Source organism: Ammospiza caudacuta, chromosome 3 (assembly GCF_027887145.1).
Source record: "Ammospiza caudacuta isolate bAmmCau1 chromosome 3, bAmmCau1.pri, whole genome shotgun sequence".
NCBI lineage: Eukaryota > Metazoa > Chordata > Aves > Passeriformes > Passerellidae > Ammospiza > Ammospiza caudacuta.
In genome coordinates this window covers 9,189,319-9,212,676 of record NC_080595.1, presented here as the reverse complement: position 1 = coordinate 9,212,676, position 23,358 = coordinate 9,189,319, and the positions used below count along the sequence as shown (strand labels likewise).

The 23,358-nt window shown below is 43.4% G+C and overlaps 1 protein-coding gene across 4 annotated transcripts in view; it reads left to right on the top strand.

The window, feature by feature from the left end:
- ISM1 (isthmin 1) overlaps positions 1–22,543 on the top strand; it is a 41,759-nt gene extending 19,216 nt beyond the window's left edge. Inside the window, exons 1-6 of one of the 4 annotated variants that reach the window (XM_058802478.1) lie at positions 2,383–2,566; positions 3,057–3,293; positions 12,847–13,114; positions 16,058–16,201; positions 18,660–18,749; positions 20,690–22,543. In XM_058802478.1, the coding sequence (XP_058658461.1) occupies positions 2,510–2,566; positions 3,057–3,293; positions 12,847–13,114; positions 16,058–16,201; positions 18,660–18,749; positions 20,690–21,207 (1,314 nt within the window). In that variant the 5' untranslated portion in view covers positions 2,383–2,509 and the 3' untranslated portion in view covers positions 21,208–22,543. Of the gene's footprint in view, positions 1–2,382; positions 2,567–3,056; positions 3,294–12,846; positions 13,115–16,057; positions 16,202–18,659; positions 18,750–20,689 lie in introns of those variants that run through there. The other 3 variants (XM_058802479.1, XM_058802477.1, XM_058802476.1) reach the window with 3 other exon arrangements.
- The last annotated feature ends 815 nt before the right edge of the window (positions 22,544–23,358 follow it).

The following is a 23,358-nucleotide window of genomic DNA, read 5'->3' as shown; positions in this document are numbered from 1 at the left end:
CTTCAGAAAGGATGCTGGCATTGCAATAAGGACAAACTTTTTCCTGCTAGATGGGTCTTGGAAGAACCTTAGCAGAGCTAATGCAGTAGCACAGGGTGAGCACAGTCTTCTTTTCACATGCAGTTCAAGCTCACTTTTGTTTTTGGCAGCCTCTTTGATCTTTTTACCAGAAATGCACATTTCTAATAATACTGCAGGTCAGCTGAGACATGACACCAAGAAGTGTCTTCCTAAAAAAATGGACAATCTCTTCATTTTATTAACTGGAAACAAATGTCCGCTCACTCATCGTACCACGAGCAGATAACTGGAACGATCACACGCACTGAGCATTTCCACTTGCAGTACAACACAGAGGCCCAAGAGCTCCTGAAGTCCTTTCCCAGTGCAGAAGGGGCTGTGAGGGACAGCCCTGCCTCTGGGCAGAGCACTGTTTAACCTGGGTAATTCCTGCCAGGCATTATCCAGCCCTGCCCTTGAAGTCAAGCTCCACATCCCACCCTGGGGCTCAGCAGTCGCTGCCATCAGAAATGTGTCCCTGATGTGCCACTGGGGTCTCTGGGTCTGCCCTGGGCAAGCAGAGGGGTCCATCCTGCTCCCTTGCCTGCAGCAGCCCCTGGGATGGAGCAGTTATCTTGTCCCCCCTGTTTTCCTTTGCAATATGGAGCAGCTCCATCTTGCTGGGTCTGTAATTAAGGACAGCCCCTGCCCCAAGCAGCTTGGTAGTGGGCCCGATCAGCCTGATGTCATTACTTCACCATGACAATTTCCTAACCAACTCCATGTGATATTCCATCTGCTTGACACTATTAAAAACTTTTTATATGGCCCTTATTATTGTAGTTGCTGAGCTCCCCGCAAACATCCCAGTGAGGAGGGGAAGTGCTGTTATCCCCACCGAGGCACCAGCAGAGCGTGACCTGTCAGGATCACACACCAAGTCTGGCCAGAGACTTAAATCTGGGTCTCCAAAGGCCTTGGCCAGCTCTAGCTGCGTGGTATGTTAATGTGGAGAGAAGCAGGATGCTCCTGAAGGAGCAGGCAGATAGGGAAAGGATGGAATTGTATGTGAGAATTTTATTAGTTTTTAATAAAATCTTACTTTATTTTTAATAAAGGTAAGATTATGGGCATGATACCCCACTAAAAATAGTTGAGTACCACATTGTTCCTGTTCCTCCTAACTGAAGCAATTTAATCTCAGTACTATTACGCCCTGTTGTTAGTCAGACATAACTGAAAAGCCATTTAATCCTCATGCACCAAGCATGTTAAATTCTAACTGAAGAGTGTTAAGTTAAAGCAGCAGCATATGAGTGAGGAACCTAAAGTTGGCTAAGTGGCCGTCAGTTTAATTTCCTATAGCTTCCTGCTGTGTGATCTGCTTTCTACTTTGTATTGAATAATGGGTGGGCCACCAAAGGCATCTGAGAGTCCTTCCTGGTCTCCAGCAAAGAGAAGAGCCTGATTTAGCCTTCAAGCAGAGCAGACTGTCAGGAGCACACACATTTTTAGCACTGCACACATACACTAAATTCAGACTTTGGTGAATTAGAATTTATCTACATCTCACAGATTAGAATTTATCTACATCTGTGCTGTAGATAAATGTATAAAATTACCCTCTTGGCACTTTCGGAGTGTAACTATTCTGGGAATGACAGTACAACAACAATATTAATTCTGATAAATTGCTTTTGCTCTTTACAAATAGCGTGCAGTGAGGAGGGTAGAGGAGAACTACCTTCATTTTTACTTGAGACAATTTCACTTAGTCCAAGATTAATTCTTCAAGCTTAGTTTAACTCAGTGAACATTTTTCTGTAATGTGCACAGGTTTTATTCTAAGATCCCTTTAAAGGTCAATTTAGAACATTCTAAGCAAATAAACACAAAAAAAAAGAAAAAGCATTGGAGCTGTTATCTATCTGAGAGCTCAGCTAAAGGTATGCTGGGGCTTAATTTGAACCAGGGGAGCTGGATAGAGGTTGCGTTTAACCAGAAACGCTGGCAAAAATATTTTTCAGTAGAGCCAGAACCACATGTGGCCATTCCACTTTAATTGTGCTTGTTTTAAAAGATAGGTCTTTAACATTTACCCTCTCCATGCTTGCTGTCTCTTTATGAACTGAAAATAAAAACTCCCCAGGCAGTCATACTAAGACCTCAAGCTAAAATTTTTTCAGCTGAGTCAAACCCAAAACCTGTGCGGAATCTACCCCATGATTTTTTTTTCTTTTTCTTTTTTTTTTTTTTGTAGCCATAAGAAGATTGGACTGCTGTGCTGTTTTTTCCCCCAAGTCCCCCAGGCCAGTCCTAACCCAGGGAGCCAGTGTTTTGATACTAAATGTGTCTCCTTGGTGAGGTCAAAGGCAGTGGCAGCAGTGCTACTGGTTCAGAGGCAGCCTGCTGCAATGTACTACAAAACCCAGAAGTACGCTCAACAATAACAAAGGCATTAACCGCTGACCCACAGCTTGGTGAAATTCAATCCCACCATTAGGCAAACATGAAAATGAGATCCCAGAGGAAGGAAGGTTCAGATGTTCAAGACCAGAGGAATTGGGTGAGGAACACAGAGACGAGATGGAAGTTGTTGCAGACTGAGGGGAGAGAAGGGGAGGTTGCCAGCTCAGCGGTAGGATCTTTTAATACCATAAATTTCAACATGGCCTTAACAGTCAGTGTTTTTGCTTAGCTTTGGAACAAAGCAAACTCAAATGATTTAAGATGGATGCCTTTCAGCATTTTTAGGGACATGTTTAATGTGGTACAATTTGATTTCCCAGAGGTTACTTCAGAGCCTCATGTTTCTAGGTTTAAGTCTGATGCTTGCGTCCACGTGTAGGTGCTCATCACAAGGCTGGAATGGTTCAGGAGCCTGGAAGAACTGAAGTCTCCAAGTGTGACTCAGTTTTATCTTGTGTCAGCTGGTTACAGATCTGTGTTTCAGAAGTGAGCTGTGGGTCTGGGTGCTGAAAGGCTGGAGGGATGGGGGTTCTGGCAGGACTGCACACTCTCAGTTGTCATTATTGGGCCTTGCTTTTCTTCCCCAGAGCACACTGAGTGCAGAGGACCATTCTCCTGAAGACAGTTTCACCCTGAACCCTGAGGAGCGAGGAGAATACCCCAATCTCCAGGCTGCCCACCGGCCCTTTCCCAAGGAGCAGTTCCGGCAGGAGAGCGGGCATACGGCCTTGCAGAGAGATGGACCCAGATCCTTTCTCCTGGACCTCCCAAACTTCCCTGACCTGTCCAAAGCAGATATCAATGGGCAGAATCCCAACATTCAGGTACAAATTTATGTTAATATCTGACCATTTTATAACTTACACAAAGTTATTTTACTGAGCCAAGACAACTTTCAGCCTGGCTTCCATGATGCACAGCCAGAACAATCCGTCTCTACCAACAGAGAATCTATATAGTACAATATAATGTAATACAGTATTATATATTAAATATATATAATGCATACTTTTTCTTTCTAAGTTAATGCACATATTGCAATTTTTTTTCTGAATTTCTTCTTGGATACTGTTGATTGCATAAGTATGGAGATCAATGTAGACGTGCTTGTGATACTAAACCCATCTTTGTGATTGCCATTTTGGAGCATATTGCCTTCACTGAAAATAAATGGGTGTTTTAATTTCTGCCTTCAATTTACTGTTGTAAAATTTTTGAACAGATTTGCATTTTGTATACTATTATAAAATGCAACTGTCCCCAAAGGCTAACAGAGAACAAGTATTTCAGTTTCAGCTCAAAATGCATTCTTCTGTATGGAAGTGAGACTTAATTTCCGTAGCAGCTGCTTGTAGTATAAAAAAAGTTGTCTGCAAAAAACTTTGTTATATGTTATTCCTCAAACAGTTCTTGGGTTTGGAACGGCCTCTTACAAGCCACTTGCATCTTGAAACTTCAAGGATCGGAAAGAGGAAAAAATGAGTGATTTGTTTTTAATTCAGAGCATTAAAGCAAAATTGGCATTAATAAGCAGTCTTTTTTAACCAAAACAATAAATTCAAATGTTCTTCTGCCTAAGATGTGCTTATAAAAACAATGCCCTAATAGATCTGGTTTTCTGGTTAAATTAATTCCTGGCTTCTTAGAGTCCCCCAGCCCACAAAATTACCATCCTTTTGATATGTCCAAGAAGTATGTATATAAAGATGTAATAGATCTGCTGGTGAGAGGCCAGCATGCTCCAGAGGGCTGGAGCACCTCTGCTCTAGAGACAGGCTGAAAAGGCTGGGGATATTCACCCTGGAGAAAAGAAGGCTCAGAGGAGACCTTAGAGCACCTTCCAGTGCTAAAGGGCCTCCAAGAAGGCTGGAGAGGGACTTTTCACAAGGGCATGGAGTGATAGGGCAGGAGAGAATGGCTTTAAACTGGCAGAGGATAAGTTTAGTAGTTTTAGCAAGTAGTTTCAGGAGGAAATTCTTTACTCTCAGGGTGGTGGGGCCCTGGCTTAGAGAAGCTGGGCTGCCCCATCTCCGAAAATGTTCAGGGCTAGGCTGGATGGGGCTCTGAACAACCTGGTCTGGTGGAAGGTATCCCTGACCATGGCAGGGGGGTGGAATTAGATGATCCTTAATACCCCTTCCAACCCAAACCAGTGCATGATTCTTACCCATAACTGGGTGAGGAGAAGCTGCCTCCACAGCATCACTCCCTTGCATTCACCATAGATGAGTTGGGCCATTAAGAAGTCTCACAGATTTGGGTTCAAAGGCAGGTCTAATACTTGACAGGCTGAGGGAGTAAACATGTTCAACATGTGGTGATGGAACACATCTCTTGTGCTAGGAGAACCATTCCAGAAAGCTTTAGGAAAGTATCTTGGCTTGAAAAGTCAGAAGTCTGCTAATGAAGGCAGGAACCTTCCTTGAAATGGAAAATGTAAATCCCTTTCCTCCAAGTTATTATCATTTTGAAATTAAGAGGCTCTCAGGCAAAGATAGGGGAATAGGAATAACAATTGTTTACTAGGGAAATTAAAATACAAGTGCAATAGTACAAAAAAAATCAACACTGACAGAGTCAGAATATGACCTGACAGCTTATGGGTCAGGGTGGTGTTAGCAGTCCCATTAAATGGTGGCTGCAGCCCTCCTAATGTTCCAGGTGTGGTTCTGTTGGAGTAGGGATCCTGGAGAAGGGTGGAGTTTTCCTCTGAAGGTCCAGTGGAGGTGTAGATGGGCCTGGTCTTCCTCTGGGAATCCAGTGGGAAACGGCTGCTCCTCTGGGAATGCAGTGGAAAAGGCTGGTGTGGTGTTCCAAACCTCAGATTATATCCAGGTAGGAATGCTTGGCTCCTCCCTCTGGGCGGAGCATCTCCCAATGGGATGATGGGATTTTATCAGCCATGCAGTGACACTCAATGGCCCATTAACAACAGGTGGGAGGATTGGCTGTGGGAGAGATAAAGAAAACTGCCCAATGAACAGAAGAGAACTGCCCCACCCCTAATAGATGGCAGTAGAATACACATGCCCACTCACATCCTGTGACTTAAGACAGAAGGGAAGATTGGAAGCTGAAGGGACCCCAGATTGTGGCGTGAGGCAAATGATGCAACATCACTATTTGAACAGTATGTAAACTGCAGAGGAGGACAGGAGGAAACAAAAACCTTTCCTGAGCAGTGACAGCATACAAAGTTCAGACACAGGGATAAAAGAGATGGAAACAGTTCCCTGGCTTGTTTTCATGGTAACTGCTGGTGCTGCTAAGACCTCTTTTTCCACCATCCAATCTTGGAAATATGTCAGCAGCTCTGTCAGCAGTTTTGCTGGACTCTGAGAACTGGGAAAACTGGTCCTGTAAACTGGAAAGGGGCAACACTGATCCCAGATCCCTATGCACAAGGTTGAGCCCTTTCAGAAAGAGGCTCCCTAAGTTCTGCATTTTATTTGCTCTGAATTTACTCTGCTTATTTAGGTGAGTAAATAGTGAGTACACAAAGCTTCTTTAAGTTCTTGTTTGACACCCTTACAGCTGGTCAAGCCTCATGGACATAAAACTCCCATTAATTCCTTACAGAGTCAGAGAAAGTTTATTTTTTTGCCTAAAGGTTGTAAAAGTTGGCCTACTCTTTTACGAAAAAACAGGATTATAGTGAATTCTTCCTTGTTAAACAGTACTATACTGACCTGAACAGAAATTGAGACACTTGTTGACTTGTAAATTTCTCATCGGCTGTTCGGCAGGTGAAAACAGAATTGATGCTTATTTTTCTTTTTGCACAATGCCTCCCAGATCTGTAAGTTACAATTCTGGGAGTGTTGATTTAAAGAGTCATCCTAGGACTGAGAGGCTTGATAGGAGAAAACAGCCTCTGTTTTAAGATAGCACAATGGCCACATTTTCTTCTCAAAGACTCAAAACCTCTTTTTCCTTCTACTGCATAAACAAAAAATAACATTTTTTAATGGAAATTATACCTGGGAATTAGAAATCCAAGAAAGAGGCATAAAATTCTTCGAAAAATGGAGGTGGAAAGAGTGAGTTCTCTTTAGGGCCATTTCTTCTCTGGGTCTTGTGAGGTGGTGCTTGCTGTATCATGCCCTGGTATGTGTTGTTTTAATGATGAACTAAAAATGAGTATCAGAACACCATCAGAGGAATTCAGACTACCCCAGGTACTGCCATATTTATTAGATGCTAATGTAAGTACAGCAGACTGTCTCTAGAAAACCCTCAGAAGCAACAGGCACAGCTGCAGTAATCCAAGTGACTCTTTGCATACCTGACCAAGACAACCCTTACTGGCCTTCCTGTGGTGTTGTAGCCTTGAAATATCTCCCGTCATTTAAAGTGGCATTTTATGCTTCAGCTGTGCTTCCACACTAGTTGTTGAGAGTAACCACAGTGGGCACAGAATGGCTGCTTGGTTTGGGGTATTTTGTTTTCTTTTTTGTCATTTTAATGATTCTGTCAATGCCTGGAAGACTTCTAGATGAGAAGGTGATTACAAAAACTGATTACACTATTTTTTAGTTCCTTTCACAAATGGAAAATCCCTGCTGTCTAGGTTTGCACTTGTCTGACAGACCAGCCAAGGGATGCCTATGCAGACCCTGTAATTGGTCAGGTTATTCAAAGTCAGAATTGTTCTTTCCCCTGAGCAGCAGAATGAAGTCACATGGGAGGTGTACAGGAACCTGTCTGTTTTCCATTTCTGATGGGTTTTTCTTGTCTGTTCCAAACAGCCTCTACAACCTCTCAGCAGCCAACCCTCTGTTTGGAGCCAGATGTTTCAACCTGCAGTTGAACTCTTGCTCTTGTCCCTCACCTTTTCTTTTTATTAGTGGCTTCCCAGGTTTGTGTGCTGAAACAGGGTCAGGGAGTGTTCTCCTCTGTTGTGGCACTGCTTTGCTGCTTCCCCAGCAGTGCTTGACACCATGAAAAATGAGCAGAAAAGAGAAAACTCACAGAACCATGAAGTGTGGGTTGGGTAGAACCTTCAAGATCATCCAGTTTAAGTCCCCCTGCCATGGGCAGGGACACCTTCCACTAGATCAGGTTGTTCAGAGCCCTATCCAGCCTTGTCACAGCTGCAGGGCAATAAGGGCATTTTGTTGATATTAATGTTCCTCACTGAACTTATGTCTTGGTCAAGCTTCATGACCAATAGAGCTGAAGCCCGTTGAGTGAGCTCCAGTTGTAATGTATGTGTCAAACTTTTGATGAGGTGATGTGTTCTAGATGAACACTGCACAGAAACAGGTAGGATTCCTGTTTAAAACCATGTTGATAACCATGTTAATTGACAGGAGTGGTTTTAAAGCAGAAGAAGTTAATGCCTGCTTGGTCTTTGCCATTTGCCATGAGGCCTGTGGCCATATTCACCAGCCACACCACTCCTGTGCTGCTCTGTTTGCTGTGTTATCTACTCATTACCTATTTTCTCTCTTTGATACCTACTGGGTTACTGCCTTCTCTTAGAAACACATCTACACAAACATATGTAACTGCAGAGAAACAAGGCTGTGTGATCTGCTTTGAAAAAAGAGCTGCAGGCCTCAGCTCCTCTCCAAGTTCACCCATGGCCATTTCCCTCACCTCCACCTGCATCACAATGTCACTTTTCACGTTTTATTAGATGTACTTTTTCGCTATCATTTATATTTGTCCTTTGAAGCTGCTGGTTTCAGTGCATTGGAAAGCAGCACCCTTTTGGTGTTGTCACAAAAGACTCAGCAGTGACCAGTCCTACCAGTCTCATCTCCAATTTAGCACAGGAAGAGGCAGAGGGCTCCAGTAGTGCTTGTTTCTTGTAATGCCTGTCAGGTTTAAGGCCTTGAGGTAGTAGCAAAGCATTTGCTGCCAGGTGCAGCCCTGGAAGCACAGTGGAGCCTTGCAGGAGCTTGCAGGTTGTTCCAGCTGCAGAGCCTTGTGTGGGCAGAAAGTCCAGGGTGCCAAGGTTAAACCCCTGCCAACACCAGAGCTGTGCAGGTTTCCTTGTGTCATGCTGTAACAAGAGCTCACTGCAGAATGCAGAATTCAGGGCTGGAACACATTTTTATATCTGGGGTTCATCAGAGATTCCATGTTGGATTTACAACATCAAACAGAAGTTTCAGGTCTCAAGGCACATTGTCTTCTTTGCTCCCAACAAATCTTCAGGGACCCTCACTTTTCAAGTCCAGAAAACTGTTCTAAGTGACATGACACAACCAGAACTAAATTATTGCCACTGCTGATATCATTTTAATTAAAATTATGTGATGTAAAGCCAGATGTACCATTTCAATCTCGTACTGAACTTGTTCCTGTTCTCCTGATATATTTACCTCATTGCTGTCTTACCCAGAATGGCAAGTTCTCTATTGAAAATTTGCATCGATTGCTTGAAAAAAAAAAACAGGATAGAAAGGCTGTAGGATCTGCTGCTTGCACAACATCACAAACATACTTCTTCCTGAAACATAATCTTCTGGTCACTTAGGGCAATGTTTACACCAGTAAAGTGAATTCAGAAACATTGTCTCAGTAAACAGGACAAAGAACACAGAACTTTTTGTGCACTCTAGCAGGCTGGGATAATATTTATCTTCTGTATATTTTTGGCCAGGAGAAAATTGGATGTTGGTGTCTGGAGACATCTGTGCATGATACACTTGTTTCATTAGAAATTGCCTGCAAATCTGTTGTTTTAATGTGCCTACGCCAATTGTTTTTAACAGTTTTCAGATGAATGTCCTTATTCCTAGCTCATACAACCATAAAAGAAGTGGCTTTATTTTAGGTTTGAATACTTCTGGGGATGACTGTGGATTTATACAAGGACTATGTTACCACAGACATTTTGGGAAGTTTGAGAAAAATCTTTACAGTTTTGATAATCACTGGAAGAAGAAATCAGCCTCTAAAATGGGCTCCAAGATAGAACTGCTAAACCAGATCTGTTTTTTAATTTTTAAGAGAACATGTTTTTGTTGGAATACTTACACAGTATGAAAGCTTTTCCAGAGCTTCTCTAAACTCCTGGTTTGTATTACTCTAGTTCTTGATCTTTATTCTCTAATTCCTGATTCCTTTATTCCATTTTATAAACAGCCCCCAATATAGAAACTGATCACACAAGTGACATATTTCAGTGCCATGTATGTGTACAAGCATATGTGTAAGTGCAGTCATGGGCTAACATTGTAAGTCTATCTGTGAGCACTGGGAAGAACACAGTGAAAGCTCATTTTTGAAAATTTTAGAATGGAATAAGGGAGCAATTTCTCACTGAAACAGCACACAATTCTTCTCACAATTCTGCCCTAACTTCTGGGTCATAGAGTGGAGGAAGCATTACTAGGATTGTGCCTCTGGAAGGTCCATTAAGCCAAGTCCCTGAAAACACCAAAGTCAATTGAAGTTGGCTTCTGATTTCCAAGAGTGGCAGTTCAGACAATCCCAGGATTCTTTACAGAATTTCTTTCACTGTATGATTTTTATTCAACAATAAACACCTTGGTAATCAAATCTTAAAGCAGTGCGGAGGGGAACATAGATATGTATCAGACTACCACACTGGATTTTGCTTTTGGTGTTTTTGGTTTTTAAATTGGCTGTGTGTCGGGAAACTCATTTTAGAGGCCTTTCTAATAAGGTTCCTCAGAGATAAAAACAGACTGAAGTGGCTGATTGCACAGATATTCCAGTCTTGGAAGTAAGTAGCTGTATGTAAGTGTGTGTGTTCCACCTGCCTTTCCTCACCAAGCTCAGCAGAGGTTTCTCTGTCCCTGCAAACCTTCTTTTCCTTAAGATGACTTGGCATCATCAATCATTATTTAAAATCAAGTCCTTGTGGTTCTTCAGATTGTCCTTGGCTGAAATAATGCCAGTTCATGCTGACTAACTTTCATACAGCTACAGATTATCAAAGCATATGGAGAAATTATCATTTTTTTTGAATCAGAGGGGGTTTCTTTTCCACTTTGCTGAGTCATTGCTCAGAGAGTTAGTGTGGTCCTAAAAATACTTGCTGCTGAAGTACTAGAATTGTACTGATTTCCAGGTGGGGAGTACTAAAGCCCCACCACGGGCAGTGTCTGCTGCTCAGTAAGGCCAATTCCTTTCATTTATTGTGAAAACTTGTTTTGCTTGGACAGAGGTAACAATTTTGAATCCCTGAACTGACTCTGATGTTTTCAAGCTTATGAAATCCATTTTCATTCTCGGTCTGTAGAAACTGAGGTTTAATGAAGTACCCGTTCCAATTCCATATTTAGGCTGGGAGTGAAATACCCTTTGTGTAAAGGAGCCATTAGGCTGACAGCTGCAATTTCCCTTGCTCTTTCTCTTTTCCCAGTGGAGCTTCCTAGTAGCCTCCAAGTTTTTTCATTTCAATGGCCTGGTCTATGGTAAAATGTAAAGCATGAAATAATAGATTCAAAATCTCCTGTCTCCAAAGAAAGGATGTGTGGGCACTGTTTGTGCTTGCAGCTCTGAAGATACAACAGTTCTGCTTTGCTTCCCATGTCACAGCCTGTGGATCACAAATAGCTGTGACCTTTTCTTTCTTTTTCTTGTATGTGTCTTGTGATTTTACTAATACCAATTGTATAAAACTAATCTTTTATGTACAATGCACATCCACAGAGCTGTGTAAATTACTTTTAGCATAACAGTGTATTGTTTCTGTTTTATGCAACCTGATTTTCATTGTGTACCATCTTGAAAGGCTGAAAATGCCTCTGTTCCTATTAAACATTATAGATACATCTGACAGTCACTTGTGGTTGTTTAGCCAGTCCAGTGTAATCACTGAACCATATTACCCTGAAACATCAGAGCATTTTATGATCTATCTGTGGCCAGACAATGCTTGTATGACTCACAGAGCCAAGGTTTCTGGTGGAGAGTCTCTGCTTCTACCTAAATGGCCACCTATATGCACACACAGTATTTATCCAAGAGTTTTACAATTACACATTGTTCTGCACAGAAAACAATAATCAAAGGTTGCTCCTATGCAGAATGATATTGCATTTATGATGTCTGAGAGGGAACTGGGCAGCAAACTCTGAATTTTGGTTCTGGGCTTCTGTTAGAAACCATAAACAGGTTGACCATAACAGGTCATTATGCTCTCCCAGCACGACAAAAGGACCAACTTTAAAGGGCTTTGCAGCAAGTGGCTTACTCAGCAATGGTCAGAGGAGCTGCTGGCTCCCATCACTGCCACAAAGTGTGGTTTCATGCAGCAGGAACAGCTGGGCTGCTGCCAGAGGGGCGAAACAGATGCAAACCCAGCAATACCTGGGCTCTGCACCTTGACCTTCTCACACATGGCCTTGCTTATCCTGAGTCAGCCCAAGTCCTTGGAACAGCATCTGCACACTGGTGTGCTCTGTGCTTGCCTCAAATTCAGCCTCAGCATAGAGCACAGCTTTGGTTTTCTTTTTCCTGGTCATATATGTTAGGCTCTGAACACATTTTCCCCATAGGGCAGAGAATTCTGCTGCGAGGGTTTTAGGCACAGCGTGTGTTATTATTTTGTGCAGGATTTTTCCTAGCCTTGGTTCTGAGGTCTGATTCAGCAGAGGTAGCAGAAGGAATCCCTCAGCCTCTGCATGTCTCTGGGCTCAGTAATCCACATATGGATTACAACGTGCCAAACCCATGGTATTGCACAGCCCCCGTGCCAGGCAGCACCTTGTCTGTCACCGTGATATTTTCTGAAAATTCCTCTTTGCCCAGGATTTTCTCCTGGGAAGCTGAGAAGTCTCAGCTTCTCCCTGTCTTTGCTGCTTTGCAATGTGGCTTAGACACTGTTTACCAACAGATGCATGTTTGATTGGTTTCTTGTGAATTGTTTTAACTTAATGGCCAGTCACGATCCAGCTGTGTCAGATTCTGAGGAGTCACGAGTTTTTGTTATTCATTCTTGTTAAAGATCCTGTCTGCATCCTTTCTCTATTTATTTAGAATAGTTTTAGTATAGTATTCTTAATATAATATGATATGATATAGTATAATATAATATAATGTAATGTAATGTAATGTAATGTGATACAATATGATATGATATGATATAATATCATATCATATCATATCATATTATATTAGATATAATATAATGCAATATAATGCAATATAATGCAATACCGTGCAATATAATACGATACGGTACAATACGATACAATACAATGCAATACAACACAATACAATACAATACAATACAATATAATATATCAGCCTTCTGAGAACATGGAGTCAGATTCATCTCTTCCCTCATCCTGGGGACCCTCACCAACACCACACGTTGTCTTTGCTGTGTGGAAAGTTTTCCCCCTGACAGAGAGGAGGCACTGACAGGCTGCTCTGCTCTGAATCCCGCAGGTTACCATTGAGGTGGTGGACAGCCCTGACCCAGAGCCAGACAAGGAGCTGCAGAAGGAGGGCAGCAGGCCCAGCTGGCCAGCCCCGTCGCCCGACTGGAGGAGCTGGTGGCACAGGTCCTCCACGCTGGCTCGCATGAGCAGCGGTGACCAGGACTACAAATACGACAGCACCACCGAGGACAGCAACTTCCTGAACCCCCTGGGCGGGTGGGAGAGCCATGCGCCCAGTCACCGGGCGTTCCAGTCCAAGGAGCAGCCAGAGTACGGTGGGTTTGCGTTCCAGGCCTCCCGCGGGCATCCTGGGATTCTCAAAAACAAGCGTGGGGGGGAAGGAGAATGGTGAGGCATGGCTGAGATTCAAGCAAAATAGAGTTTTTCAACATGTGGCTTTTGTTCATCAGCTTTCAAATACAAATCTGTGCAAATGGACAAGCTGCGCTGTGGTAGCTGCATTCCACTAGTAAGTCTATAATCTTGAAAATCATACCAGTTATCCCAGAAGAGGGCCTTTTTTAGTCCAACGTGTGCTTTTTTTAAAAAAGTGGAGGAAACAAGGTTTCATATTTATTTTTAGAGTAAGGGTAAGTACAAATTTAGAATCGTGCGGTGGTTTGGGGACCAGAATATAATTATTGGATAAATAAGCAAGATCTGAAACGTGGTAGCGTTTGGTGGATACACAAATAAGATGAGTTATGTTGGTGCATGTGTGGGGAGTGGCGTGTGCAGCAAGAACATTGTGTATTTGTGTGTGTAATATTCTTCCAGATGTGTCATGGGGAATACAATTGTTTTCAGCTTGTTGTATGAAATAGTTGCAGAAACTAGAAACAGAGCTACAGCTCTTCACTGCCCTGACAGGCTGTGACTATCCACATGGGAATGGCCCAAGGGAGGTGAGCTAAACTGTGCTCACAGGAAAAGCCCCTTGAACTTGTGTGTAAATACAGATTACTTTTAGTCAGAACAAGGTGTCATGCTACTTTTACCCTGGCATTTCTGTTGTTATTCCCCAGATGCTGCAGAGTGCAGTAAAACAAAGTAAAACAAACTTATTCTTCCATGGTTTGACTGACTTGAAGTACTAGAGTCTTAAAAATCAAGAGAGAGTTTTTTATGGAATAAAAGCTGTGGAATAAAAGTGTGTTTAAACACACACATATGTATTAAATTTTTTGGCCAGAAGATTAAATCTATCCCTTCTTTTTGCACCTATATTTATTTGTGGGCAGAGTTTATTGCCAAGAATTCATATCTTAGGTAGTTATTCATATAAGTTAATTGTGATAGAAAAATCATAGTAAGAATTACAAGTATGAATATAGGAAGAACAGGTTGAGCTGCAGCTGAAAATCCAACATGGTATTTTCAATAGTGTGCTTCATAGTGCACTGTAAACATGAGGTAGGTAGGTCTAAAAATTATCCTAGAGCTCCCTGCTGCACAGCAGAGCATCCAGCTAGCTGGAAGCAACTCCTGGCCTCTTGTCTAACCTGAAATGCTCTCCAGGAGGATGCAGCAGCAGATCCTGCCCATGAAGGGTGTAGATGTTCCACCCACTGACATGTTCTTACCTTTCCTGTGGGTGTCTCTCTCCCCTCCTGCCACTGCCAAGGGCTCTCCCTGCCCTTCCTGGGCATCTGTTAGACTGGCATTGTGCCTGCTCACCTGCCCTTCCTCCTCACCAGCTGTATGGAGATAAAAGAGTTGGAAAGGAGCTGGGAAGAAGAGCAGGACCAGGCATAGTGGGCAGATCACATTTTCCTGAGACATCTGATGCCTTTTTTGTGCTGTTGTGGTGCCTGCCTGCTGGCAAATCCCAGAACCACAGGTCTTGCACACTGACATTAGCCATGTTCACACCCACATCCCACCACAGACACCTGATTCCAGCGTGGTGGCTTCCCCATCATCAGCCCTGTCAGAAAAGGAGGAGGAACACATAAGGTCCTTGCATGAGGAACTCACATCTAGGCAGCTTGCTCTGAGTGAGATCTATAACCTCCCCATACTCCTGGCAATAAATGTTTAATAGCACCCCACAGAGCTGTTGTCAGTCGCTGCATATGGAACAAATCAAGTTACGTGTTCTGCTAACCAGCTCAGGAAGCCCACAGACAGCATGGCCCTGGGGGAAAGTGTGTAGCACAGAGGCCAGGCAAGGCAGGGATCCTCCCTGGCTCTGCTCTAGCTCAGGTACTCTCCCCTAGAGCTATAGAGCAGGGCTGTCTCTGAGCCACTGAACCAGATTTTGCTTTGCTGTCAGTGGCGGTGTAACCCAAAGGAGCTGCAGCTGCAAGTTGTGATCACAGTAAAATATCTCCTGTAGGTTGCAGGGAAAACCATTAGGACAAATGTTCCCTCAGCTAGGGAGGCCAGTGGGGAGGCAAGAAAGTTGGGACAGGTTCATGGGCTTTGTTTGGTGGCCTTCACATGGTGGGATGTGCAATAGTTTACACAGCACACAAAGGAAGCTGGTTCTGAAGGGTTTAGGTACTCACAGCGCATCAGCTTTTTGTTTTGGTGTCCAGTGCCTTTGGCAGTCTGCCAGGAGAAAACAAAATAATGTTTCTTTTTCATAAGGTTCCTTCTAGTAAATAGTCAGATTTGATGTTATTTAATAATTCACATGAAACACTAAATATTGTATGTTGTTCTTGGTGCAAGAAAAGCATGCACTTCCCTGCTCTCATAGTAATATTCCTGAAATATCTGTTCCCCGTTCAAGGGACTGAAAAACAAAATTGTGATTTTCACTCATGACCCTTAGCTTTCCATAACATGCATCTTGCCCAAAAACTGAGTGCTATTGTGTGCTTTGAAAAGATGAAAAAGAAAACTCAATTTATCCTTTGCCTGATTAGTCTGTGGTCCGCAAACACATTCCTGTATGGAGGGAAATGACGTGAATAGATGTGTGCTGTTAGTTCACGACCGAGCTTTGCAGCTGAGGATCCTCAGCAGCCAAAAGGTCAAAAGAGAAAGGAAATATTTTTTCAAATAATGCTGCGTGCATTTCCCTGAGGAGCACCAAGTGTGAAAACCATTTAAGCAGCAGCCTCGCGCCTGGCACTCGGCCCCGGCTCCAGGTAGAGACATCTGGATTCCATTCATGCTTTCCCTGCTTAATAGAAACCACCACACAGTAGTTTTTGGGCAGCAGGAGTTTTGTTTCCTCATTTCCTCCCTCTCATTTGTCCTGTGAGCAGATTACATGGACGGTGAGGGCGAGTGGAGCCCCTGGTCGCCGTGCAGCGTCACCTGCGGCAGCGGCAGCCAGAAGCGCACCCGCTCCTGCGGCTACGCCTGCACCGCCACCGAGTCCCGCACCTGCGACAGGCCCAGCTGCCCAGGTGGGAATTGCCCCTGGAACTGCTGCCAGGGGAGCAGGGATGGGTGGAAAGGGGTGGAGAGGGCTCTCTGCACACTGAGCCTGGGGGCTGTGTGCTCCATGGCAAGGTAAGGGTGCTGGTGGGATAAAGAGATTTTCAACGCCGTTTATTCATAGTAATGATGCACTGCTAGATGCAGTCCTCCATCCCCTGGGACTTAAAAGACAAGTACAGGCTTTCTCTAGGTCGTGGCAGTCATTTTTGTGCACAGGTGTTTTGTATTCTAAAGGGTGTGGTCTACTCCCTTGAAACAAATTTTGAGCTGTTTAAGGATTTCCAACTGGCTGTGCTGTTACCTCAGTGAGCTCCTGTTTTGCTGTGAAGGGAATGGCATTGCTTGCATTGTGAACAGGGATGAAGAGATGTATAGTTTTGGCTTGAATATATTCAGAAAATACGGCCAAGGAGCCTTGCCTTAGCTCCTACCCATTCACAGGATTTGACATTTTGAAGTGTCCTCACCATCACTCACTTACCATCTTCACTTTGGCAAAATCAGGGCTGAGCACTCAAGCCTACATCATGAAAATTTGAAGCTGCTATGGAAAACTGGTTTTTAAATGTTGCTGTGTGTTTAAATTTAGACCAATTTGTCATGCAGAAGCTGCCACAATGCAGGGGATAGGTGCAAGTTCATTACTTCCCAAGATCAGAGAGAAGTGAAAACACAAGTCGTGGTGGTATGCATTACTCTCAGTTTACTTAATGACTCAGAAAGGCAGAAATTTTTAAGCTAGAGGTCAGGCTTTTTTTAATGGGAAATAAAATGTCAGCAGTGCTGGAGAGGAGACTTAGAAGACTTGGTGAAAGAGTTGGAGAGAAGTTTCTGACTAGCAGATAGATCCATGTCTCCATTGCAAAGCAACAACTGCGAGGCAGTTGAGGGGAAAATGTTTCTGCATGCTCTCATGCATCCAAAAACCTCAATAATAAGGAGTAATTCCAGAAGAAAGCAAGTAACCCCCAGTTATATTCTCTAGTATTTATTACCAGCTAGCACCAAAAAGTGGCAAACTTGAAAGAATATATTATGTCATACAACAGACCTCCAACGATCAGCAAGCAAAATATATTCACTCTTTGATACTGTGCTGACATTTTCGAAATTACAAGGTCAAAGCTCAGCTTCTGCTGTTTATAATTCCAGCAGTGAATTACTGCCTTGTAATGGGTTCTTGGGTATCTATTATTCTACATCTAGTGCTGGAGTTAAGGCAAAACTCTATGATAATTTTGTTGAAAATTGGCCTCAGGCTGTTTTGAAGCTTTGCAAGCCACCATTATGCCCCAGTTCAGGAGATCAGGAGAAAGTTCATTGGCAAGAAGATGGGTGGTGAATAGACTTCATTATTAACCCTATAGTTATCACATACTAAAGATCTTTCAGTTCTCTTTAAAGGCCTTTAATTCAATGGAGAGGAAGGAAAAAAAAAACCTACTTGTGTTAGGCCTGCACAATGCTAGGCCTAAAAATGCTAGGCACCTCAATAGGCTGAACTAAAGCAGCAACAAAAGGATGTTTACTTTGGCAAGATCGTTTTTCTGGCAATGTCTGTGTCTCTCAGCTGGTAGCAAGCAATTAACTGGAGGCTGCTGTTAAATCCTGATATGTTGAGATCCTGATATTTTGTTTTGGCAGCTGTAGGTGATGGGGATGGAATTGCTTGGAGAGGTTGCTTATTTCTTACCTACTCACACCTTTCAACTGCCTGGCACTGGGAGAGACCAACAAGCATCAGTCTTCTTGTACCAGCATCATTCTTCCTTGAGAAATGATTGCCCACATGCAGGGATGAGCTTCCTCACCTGACTTCAGCCCTGTCACCCTGTTTTACCTTATTAACATCTGTCACAGACATCTTTTCATGAAAATCCTTTCATTAGGATTTTTTCCTGCTGAGAAGCTGAGAGGCTTCAGGAACAAAATGTAAACATTGATTATCTGCTGCTGTGGAATGCAACAGGTGCATCTGTGATTGGCCCATGTTGGATGTTTGTAATTAATGGCCAATCACAGCCCAGTTATCTTGGACTCTGTCTGAGACACAAACCTTTATTATTCATTCCTTTCTATTCTTAGCTTAGCTGGCCTTCTAAGATGAAACTTTTCCTTCTATTCTTTTTAGTATAGTTTTAATGTAATATATATCATAACATAACAAATCAAACCTTCTGAACATGAAACCAACATTCTCGTCTCTTCCCTCACCTGAAAACCCCCATGAACACCGTCACAAACGTCACAGGTTCCTTGGTCATTATGGTTTTAAAAGAACAGTCCAGCAGCAGCAGCAGAATGGTTTTCTGCCCAAAGAAAGCACCTTGCAGAGGCTGGGGAGGAAGGGGAGGTGAGTTGGCAGCTGGTTCCATTGTGTTTGAGTGGGGAAGCAGCAGCAGCACTAACTCGTGTTTGTCCTAGGGATCGAAGATACCTTCCGGACCGCTGCCACAGAAGTGAGCTTGCTGGCAGGGAGCGAAGACTTCAATGCAACCAAACTGTTTGAAGTTGGTAAGCAGCCTCGTCAATCCTTCAGTAACAGATAAGAGACTTCCTTAGGATTTTCTTCGTCCTTAGTGGGATGAAGACACTGAGTTTTAGCATTTAGTAACAGCCATTTGCTATCTTGCTCACATTTGTGATTTGAAAATTTGGTTCGGTCAAAGAATCTTTCTCCTCTTAAGTTCTGTGCTTGTTTCATCATAAAAGGGTTATTTGTTGTCCTAATTCAGAAAAGAGCTGTAAGACTCCACAGTAAAGGATGGGGAGGAAAATCAAACACTCTTTATTATTTTGATTAAATAGCCTCGAATGGAAGACCCTATAAAAGCATTTTCATTTCATGTAAAAGAGTACAGCTGTCACATCAGAAAAATTGAAAAAAAAAAAAGACAATGACTTTTATGAGCATGCATTGCTTTTATAGCTCTGTGTGCTGCAGTGGTAGTAGCCAAAGCAAATTTATAGGGCATGGCTTGATTCTGAACTATCTCAAACTCAGTCCAACATCTGCAATGTCCTGATTTCGTCCCTTCAATGAAACCACAGTGTGGCCACTCATAGACACTGGATGCTGGATTAATTGAATAAACAGTGTAACCCAGCACCTCCCTACTGTGGGAGAGCAGAGCACAATAGTTAATGACAGCCAGGATGAGACTCTTTAAGGAGATAGAAAAACAGGAAACAGATCAGTAAGTAAATATCCTGCAAGAATATGTGCTGTAAGAGTTTTAGGTCCCAGTTAGTTTCTCTCCTGCATAGTTCTCTTCAAGTAAGTGTGGAGCAAGATATACAGGTGGTTTTTGACAGCCCACAGGATGATATAGACACCTTAAATAATGTTTTAGGCAGGAGATGTTTACCTGGATTCTCCCAAGAGTCTTGCAAAATAATGAAGTGCTGGTATTAAATTTGCTGCTCGTCTACAAATCTCTTTAATCCTGGCTATACGTCTTGCCTCTGGCACCATAAACTCCTGCTGATGTACAGCCCCTCTGATTTTTGTCACATATGTCCTTTAAGATCCTGAGTCACTTTTGGCTGCATTTGCCTGATAAGATGTCAGTCTCCATGTTTGAGATACTGATGCTTGAAAAGTGAATATCAAATAGAAAAAAGTATTTGTTCTTTAAAGAAAGACTGAATTAGGGTCTAAAATGTACTTCAGAAAGAGTAGTATAGGCCTTGCTTGCCATCTTGGAATCTCTAGCATCATCTGAAACTTAATCCTTCATCATCTGACTGCCATTTTTCCTGTTGAGTGTGTTCTGACTAAGGTTTCTAACTGAAGACTGGCACCAAATCACTGTGATTTCCCCTTTTTCTGCTGCTTACCAGCCCATGGTAGTGTCTCTTGTGCCTCATGGGGATATCAGTAGCTTAGTGAGAATTTGCCAGGTAGAAAAAGTGTCACAGATTCTTACTGGCTCGGTTCTGCCCTGTAACTCAGACTAGCCCTGAAGTCAGTCACAGGTGATTTCTTTGTCTGACAGGACAGCGCAGTGGTACACTGTGGGCAGGGCAGCAAACTGTGACTGCCCTTTCTTTCTGCAGCAGAGCACTGATGCTGTGTCGCCATAGGACACGAAATAACACAACTCAGACACGCAGCTTTCTGATGGTAAAAAGAGAACTTTTTATTTCTTATAGATTTCTAAAAGTGCCAGTGGATTGGAGGGTGACAGTGCCACCTCTCCAATGACCCTGGACAAACCAACAATCTATTAAATTTCTCTCCTTCCATAAAAGAATGCAAAACAATAAGTTATTTACGTAAATTGTGTGAGAAAGTTCATTACAAAAACGTAAACATCAGAAGGCTCAGAAAAACTTTAAAAATCAGGGCAACACTGCTGAACAGCTACACTTGACTCAGCTGCTATCACTGATCACACCAACTGGGATGCTGCTTAATGTATCTTAAGTTTCCATTTCCTGCCCTGAAACAGATACTGATAGCTGTGAGAGATGGATGAGCTGCAAGAGCGAGTTCCTGAAGAAATACATGCACAAAGTGGTCAACGACCTGCCCAGCTGCCCTTGCTCCTACCCCAGAGAAGTTGCCTACAGCACTGCTGAGATCTTTGACCGGCTCAAGAGGAAGAACTTCCGCTGGAAGGATGCGAGTGGTCCGAAGGAGAAGCTGGAGATCTACAAGCCCACGGCGCGGTACTGCATCCGCTCCATGCTGTCCCTGGAGAGCACCACGCTCGCGGCGCAGCACTGCTGCTACGACGACAACATGCAGCTGATCACCAGGGGCAAAGGGGCAGGGACACCCAACCTGATCAGCATCGAATTCTCAGCAGAGCTGCACTACAAAGTGGACATCCTGCCTTGGATCATATGCAAGGGGGACTGGAGCCGCTACAACGAAGCGCGGCCTCCCAACAACGGGCAGAAGTGTACGGAAAACCCCTCAGACGAGGACTACTACAAGCAGTTTCAAGAAGCAAGGGAATACTGAGAAGATTTTCCTTTTCTTCAGATGCTAAATAGCATTCGTTTCCTGGATGCCAAAGAACTGGTGGTGGCTGCTGCACTGGCTCCTCGACAGGGGCCGGTCAGTTCCTTTCTAATGAATGTATATAGCTGTAATATAATAATACATGAGTATTTTTCACAGTGTGTGTAATTTATAAGCACATATCTCTCTGTCTCACACACACCTATTTTTGCATACAGACATACATAAGTCTTGTTCTGATAGGATTTTATACTGCAATAACATTCGTGTAATAATGTGCATTTCATTTTATTTCCCATCTGTAACCTAATGAAGGGGGTGGGGGGGTAGCTGCCATCACCATCAGGCCCCAAGGCCCCAGCTGAGGAGGCACATACTTAAAAGTTGTTATAAACAATAGGATTGAAGAATGTACTCTTCCATATGGGAATGGTTTACAAGATTAATGCACCTACAGCATCAGTTTTCTCTATAATTGGTTTCATGACCAGTCATATCTAAGGAGGGAAGAATTTTTTTTTGGAAGGGTAATAGTCAAAAGTGAATATAGAAAATCCCTACTTATTTTTCCTCTTGGAATTCTTCCTGTTACCTTCTAGATCAGGTATTTGCAGTCCACCGGGGTAGGCTTGCAGGAAGATGTAGCTGTGGTTTTCCTATGGGCCAGAAAATGTCCTGGTGCAGTGGTTCTGCAAGAGTTCCAAGCAGCCCCCTCCTGGAGACATCTCGGATACGGAGCTGCAGCTGCTGGGGCTTCCAGAGCAGCTGTGAACCTGTGAACTGAGCATTTAAGTCTTTGGAGGAGTGAGGGCAGAGAAGGAATCCATATCAAAGGACCAAAAAGATCACAGTTCCTTCCCAGTTTTTTAATATGAAGAATGTTTGGATCTGCTTGTTTCTTTCTTTTAAGAAAAGGAAGTTTATTATTTCAGAGAACAGTAAAACTGGAATCCACAAGTTCCCTGGGATGAAAGATGCAACAAGCCCTTTTTCCCCATTTTTCTCATGCTGAATGCAATGTCCTACAGCAGAAGCTGTTCTTTAAGGGAAGCTTCCTGGGAGGAACTACTGGTGTCTTAAAGTGTCTTAATTTTTAAAAAAAAGCTAGCATTATTTTTGTAAAGTATTTATTGAATTGTAAGAATGACTCACATGTGGGATGTATCTCTAACATAAAAGGTTTCTGTAGATGGAACTTGATTTCCAAGAACACAACTGTTGTTAGGCAAAGATTTTATTTCCAAATTTTTATAAAGTGCAAGTTTACAAACTGTCATAAAGCAGCTCATATCTGCATTCTGACGAAAGATTAAAGTTACACCCTGGGTAAATAAATACTTACAGTTCCATCCTTTGAAAGACTGCCTTGCTGCAAGTCGGTGTGTTCATTTGGAAAACCAAGGCTAAATGTCACTAGAGAAATGCCTATTTTGGGGTTATGTGGTCTGACACACATTTATGGAACCTCACACAGAGTTACAGCCGACCGGCATCGCCGTCAGCCTGAGCTCAAAGATTCAAGACAGACATAAAAGGCAATTCCCTCTGCTATATACAGGCACACATAGATGACATTTAAGGTCCCTTCCAACCCAAACCCTTCTATGGCTTCCTGTAAATCCTTTCCGTGTCTCTGTTGGCCTCTGGGGTGAGGTTGATTGCGAGCTCATGGATGGAGATGCGCGTGGTGCCCCCGGGCAGGGCCAGCTCTGTGTTGGCCAGCCCAGGTGGTGCCAGCCAGCCGGGGGTTCAGAGCCAGTCTGGGCCGTGCACACCCAGTCTGGGCCGTGCTGGAGGCTCTGCCAGCTCTGCTGGGCTGCTCCAGGTCTCCAGGAACGCGGCGGGCCGGGCAGAGCCGCCGCACATCTGCGCCAGCGACGGCTCCGCTGAGGTCACCTCGGCAGCTGGAGAACTTGGCCAAGGCATCCGAGCATCCCACATCCAGGCCTGAGCTGGTGGGGAGGACGTGGATGTGTTCTAGCGCAAGCTGGTAGTAACAAAACATGGTTAGTTGAGAAAGAGGGTAAACAGAGGGATCACCCCTTATTTTTTTTATAGAAACCAGATTTTGTAAATGCTTGCAAGGTCATATGAAGGCGCCACTAGCTCGTGGAGCCAGTTAAATTGACAGCAGATGGATGAAAGGCACAA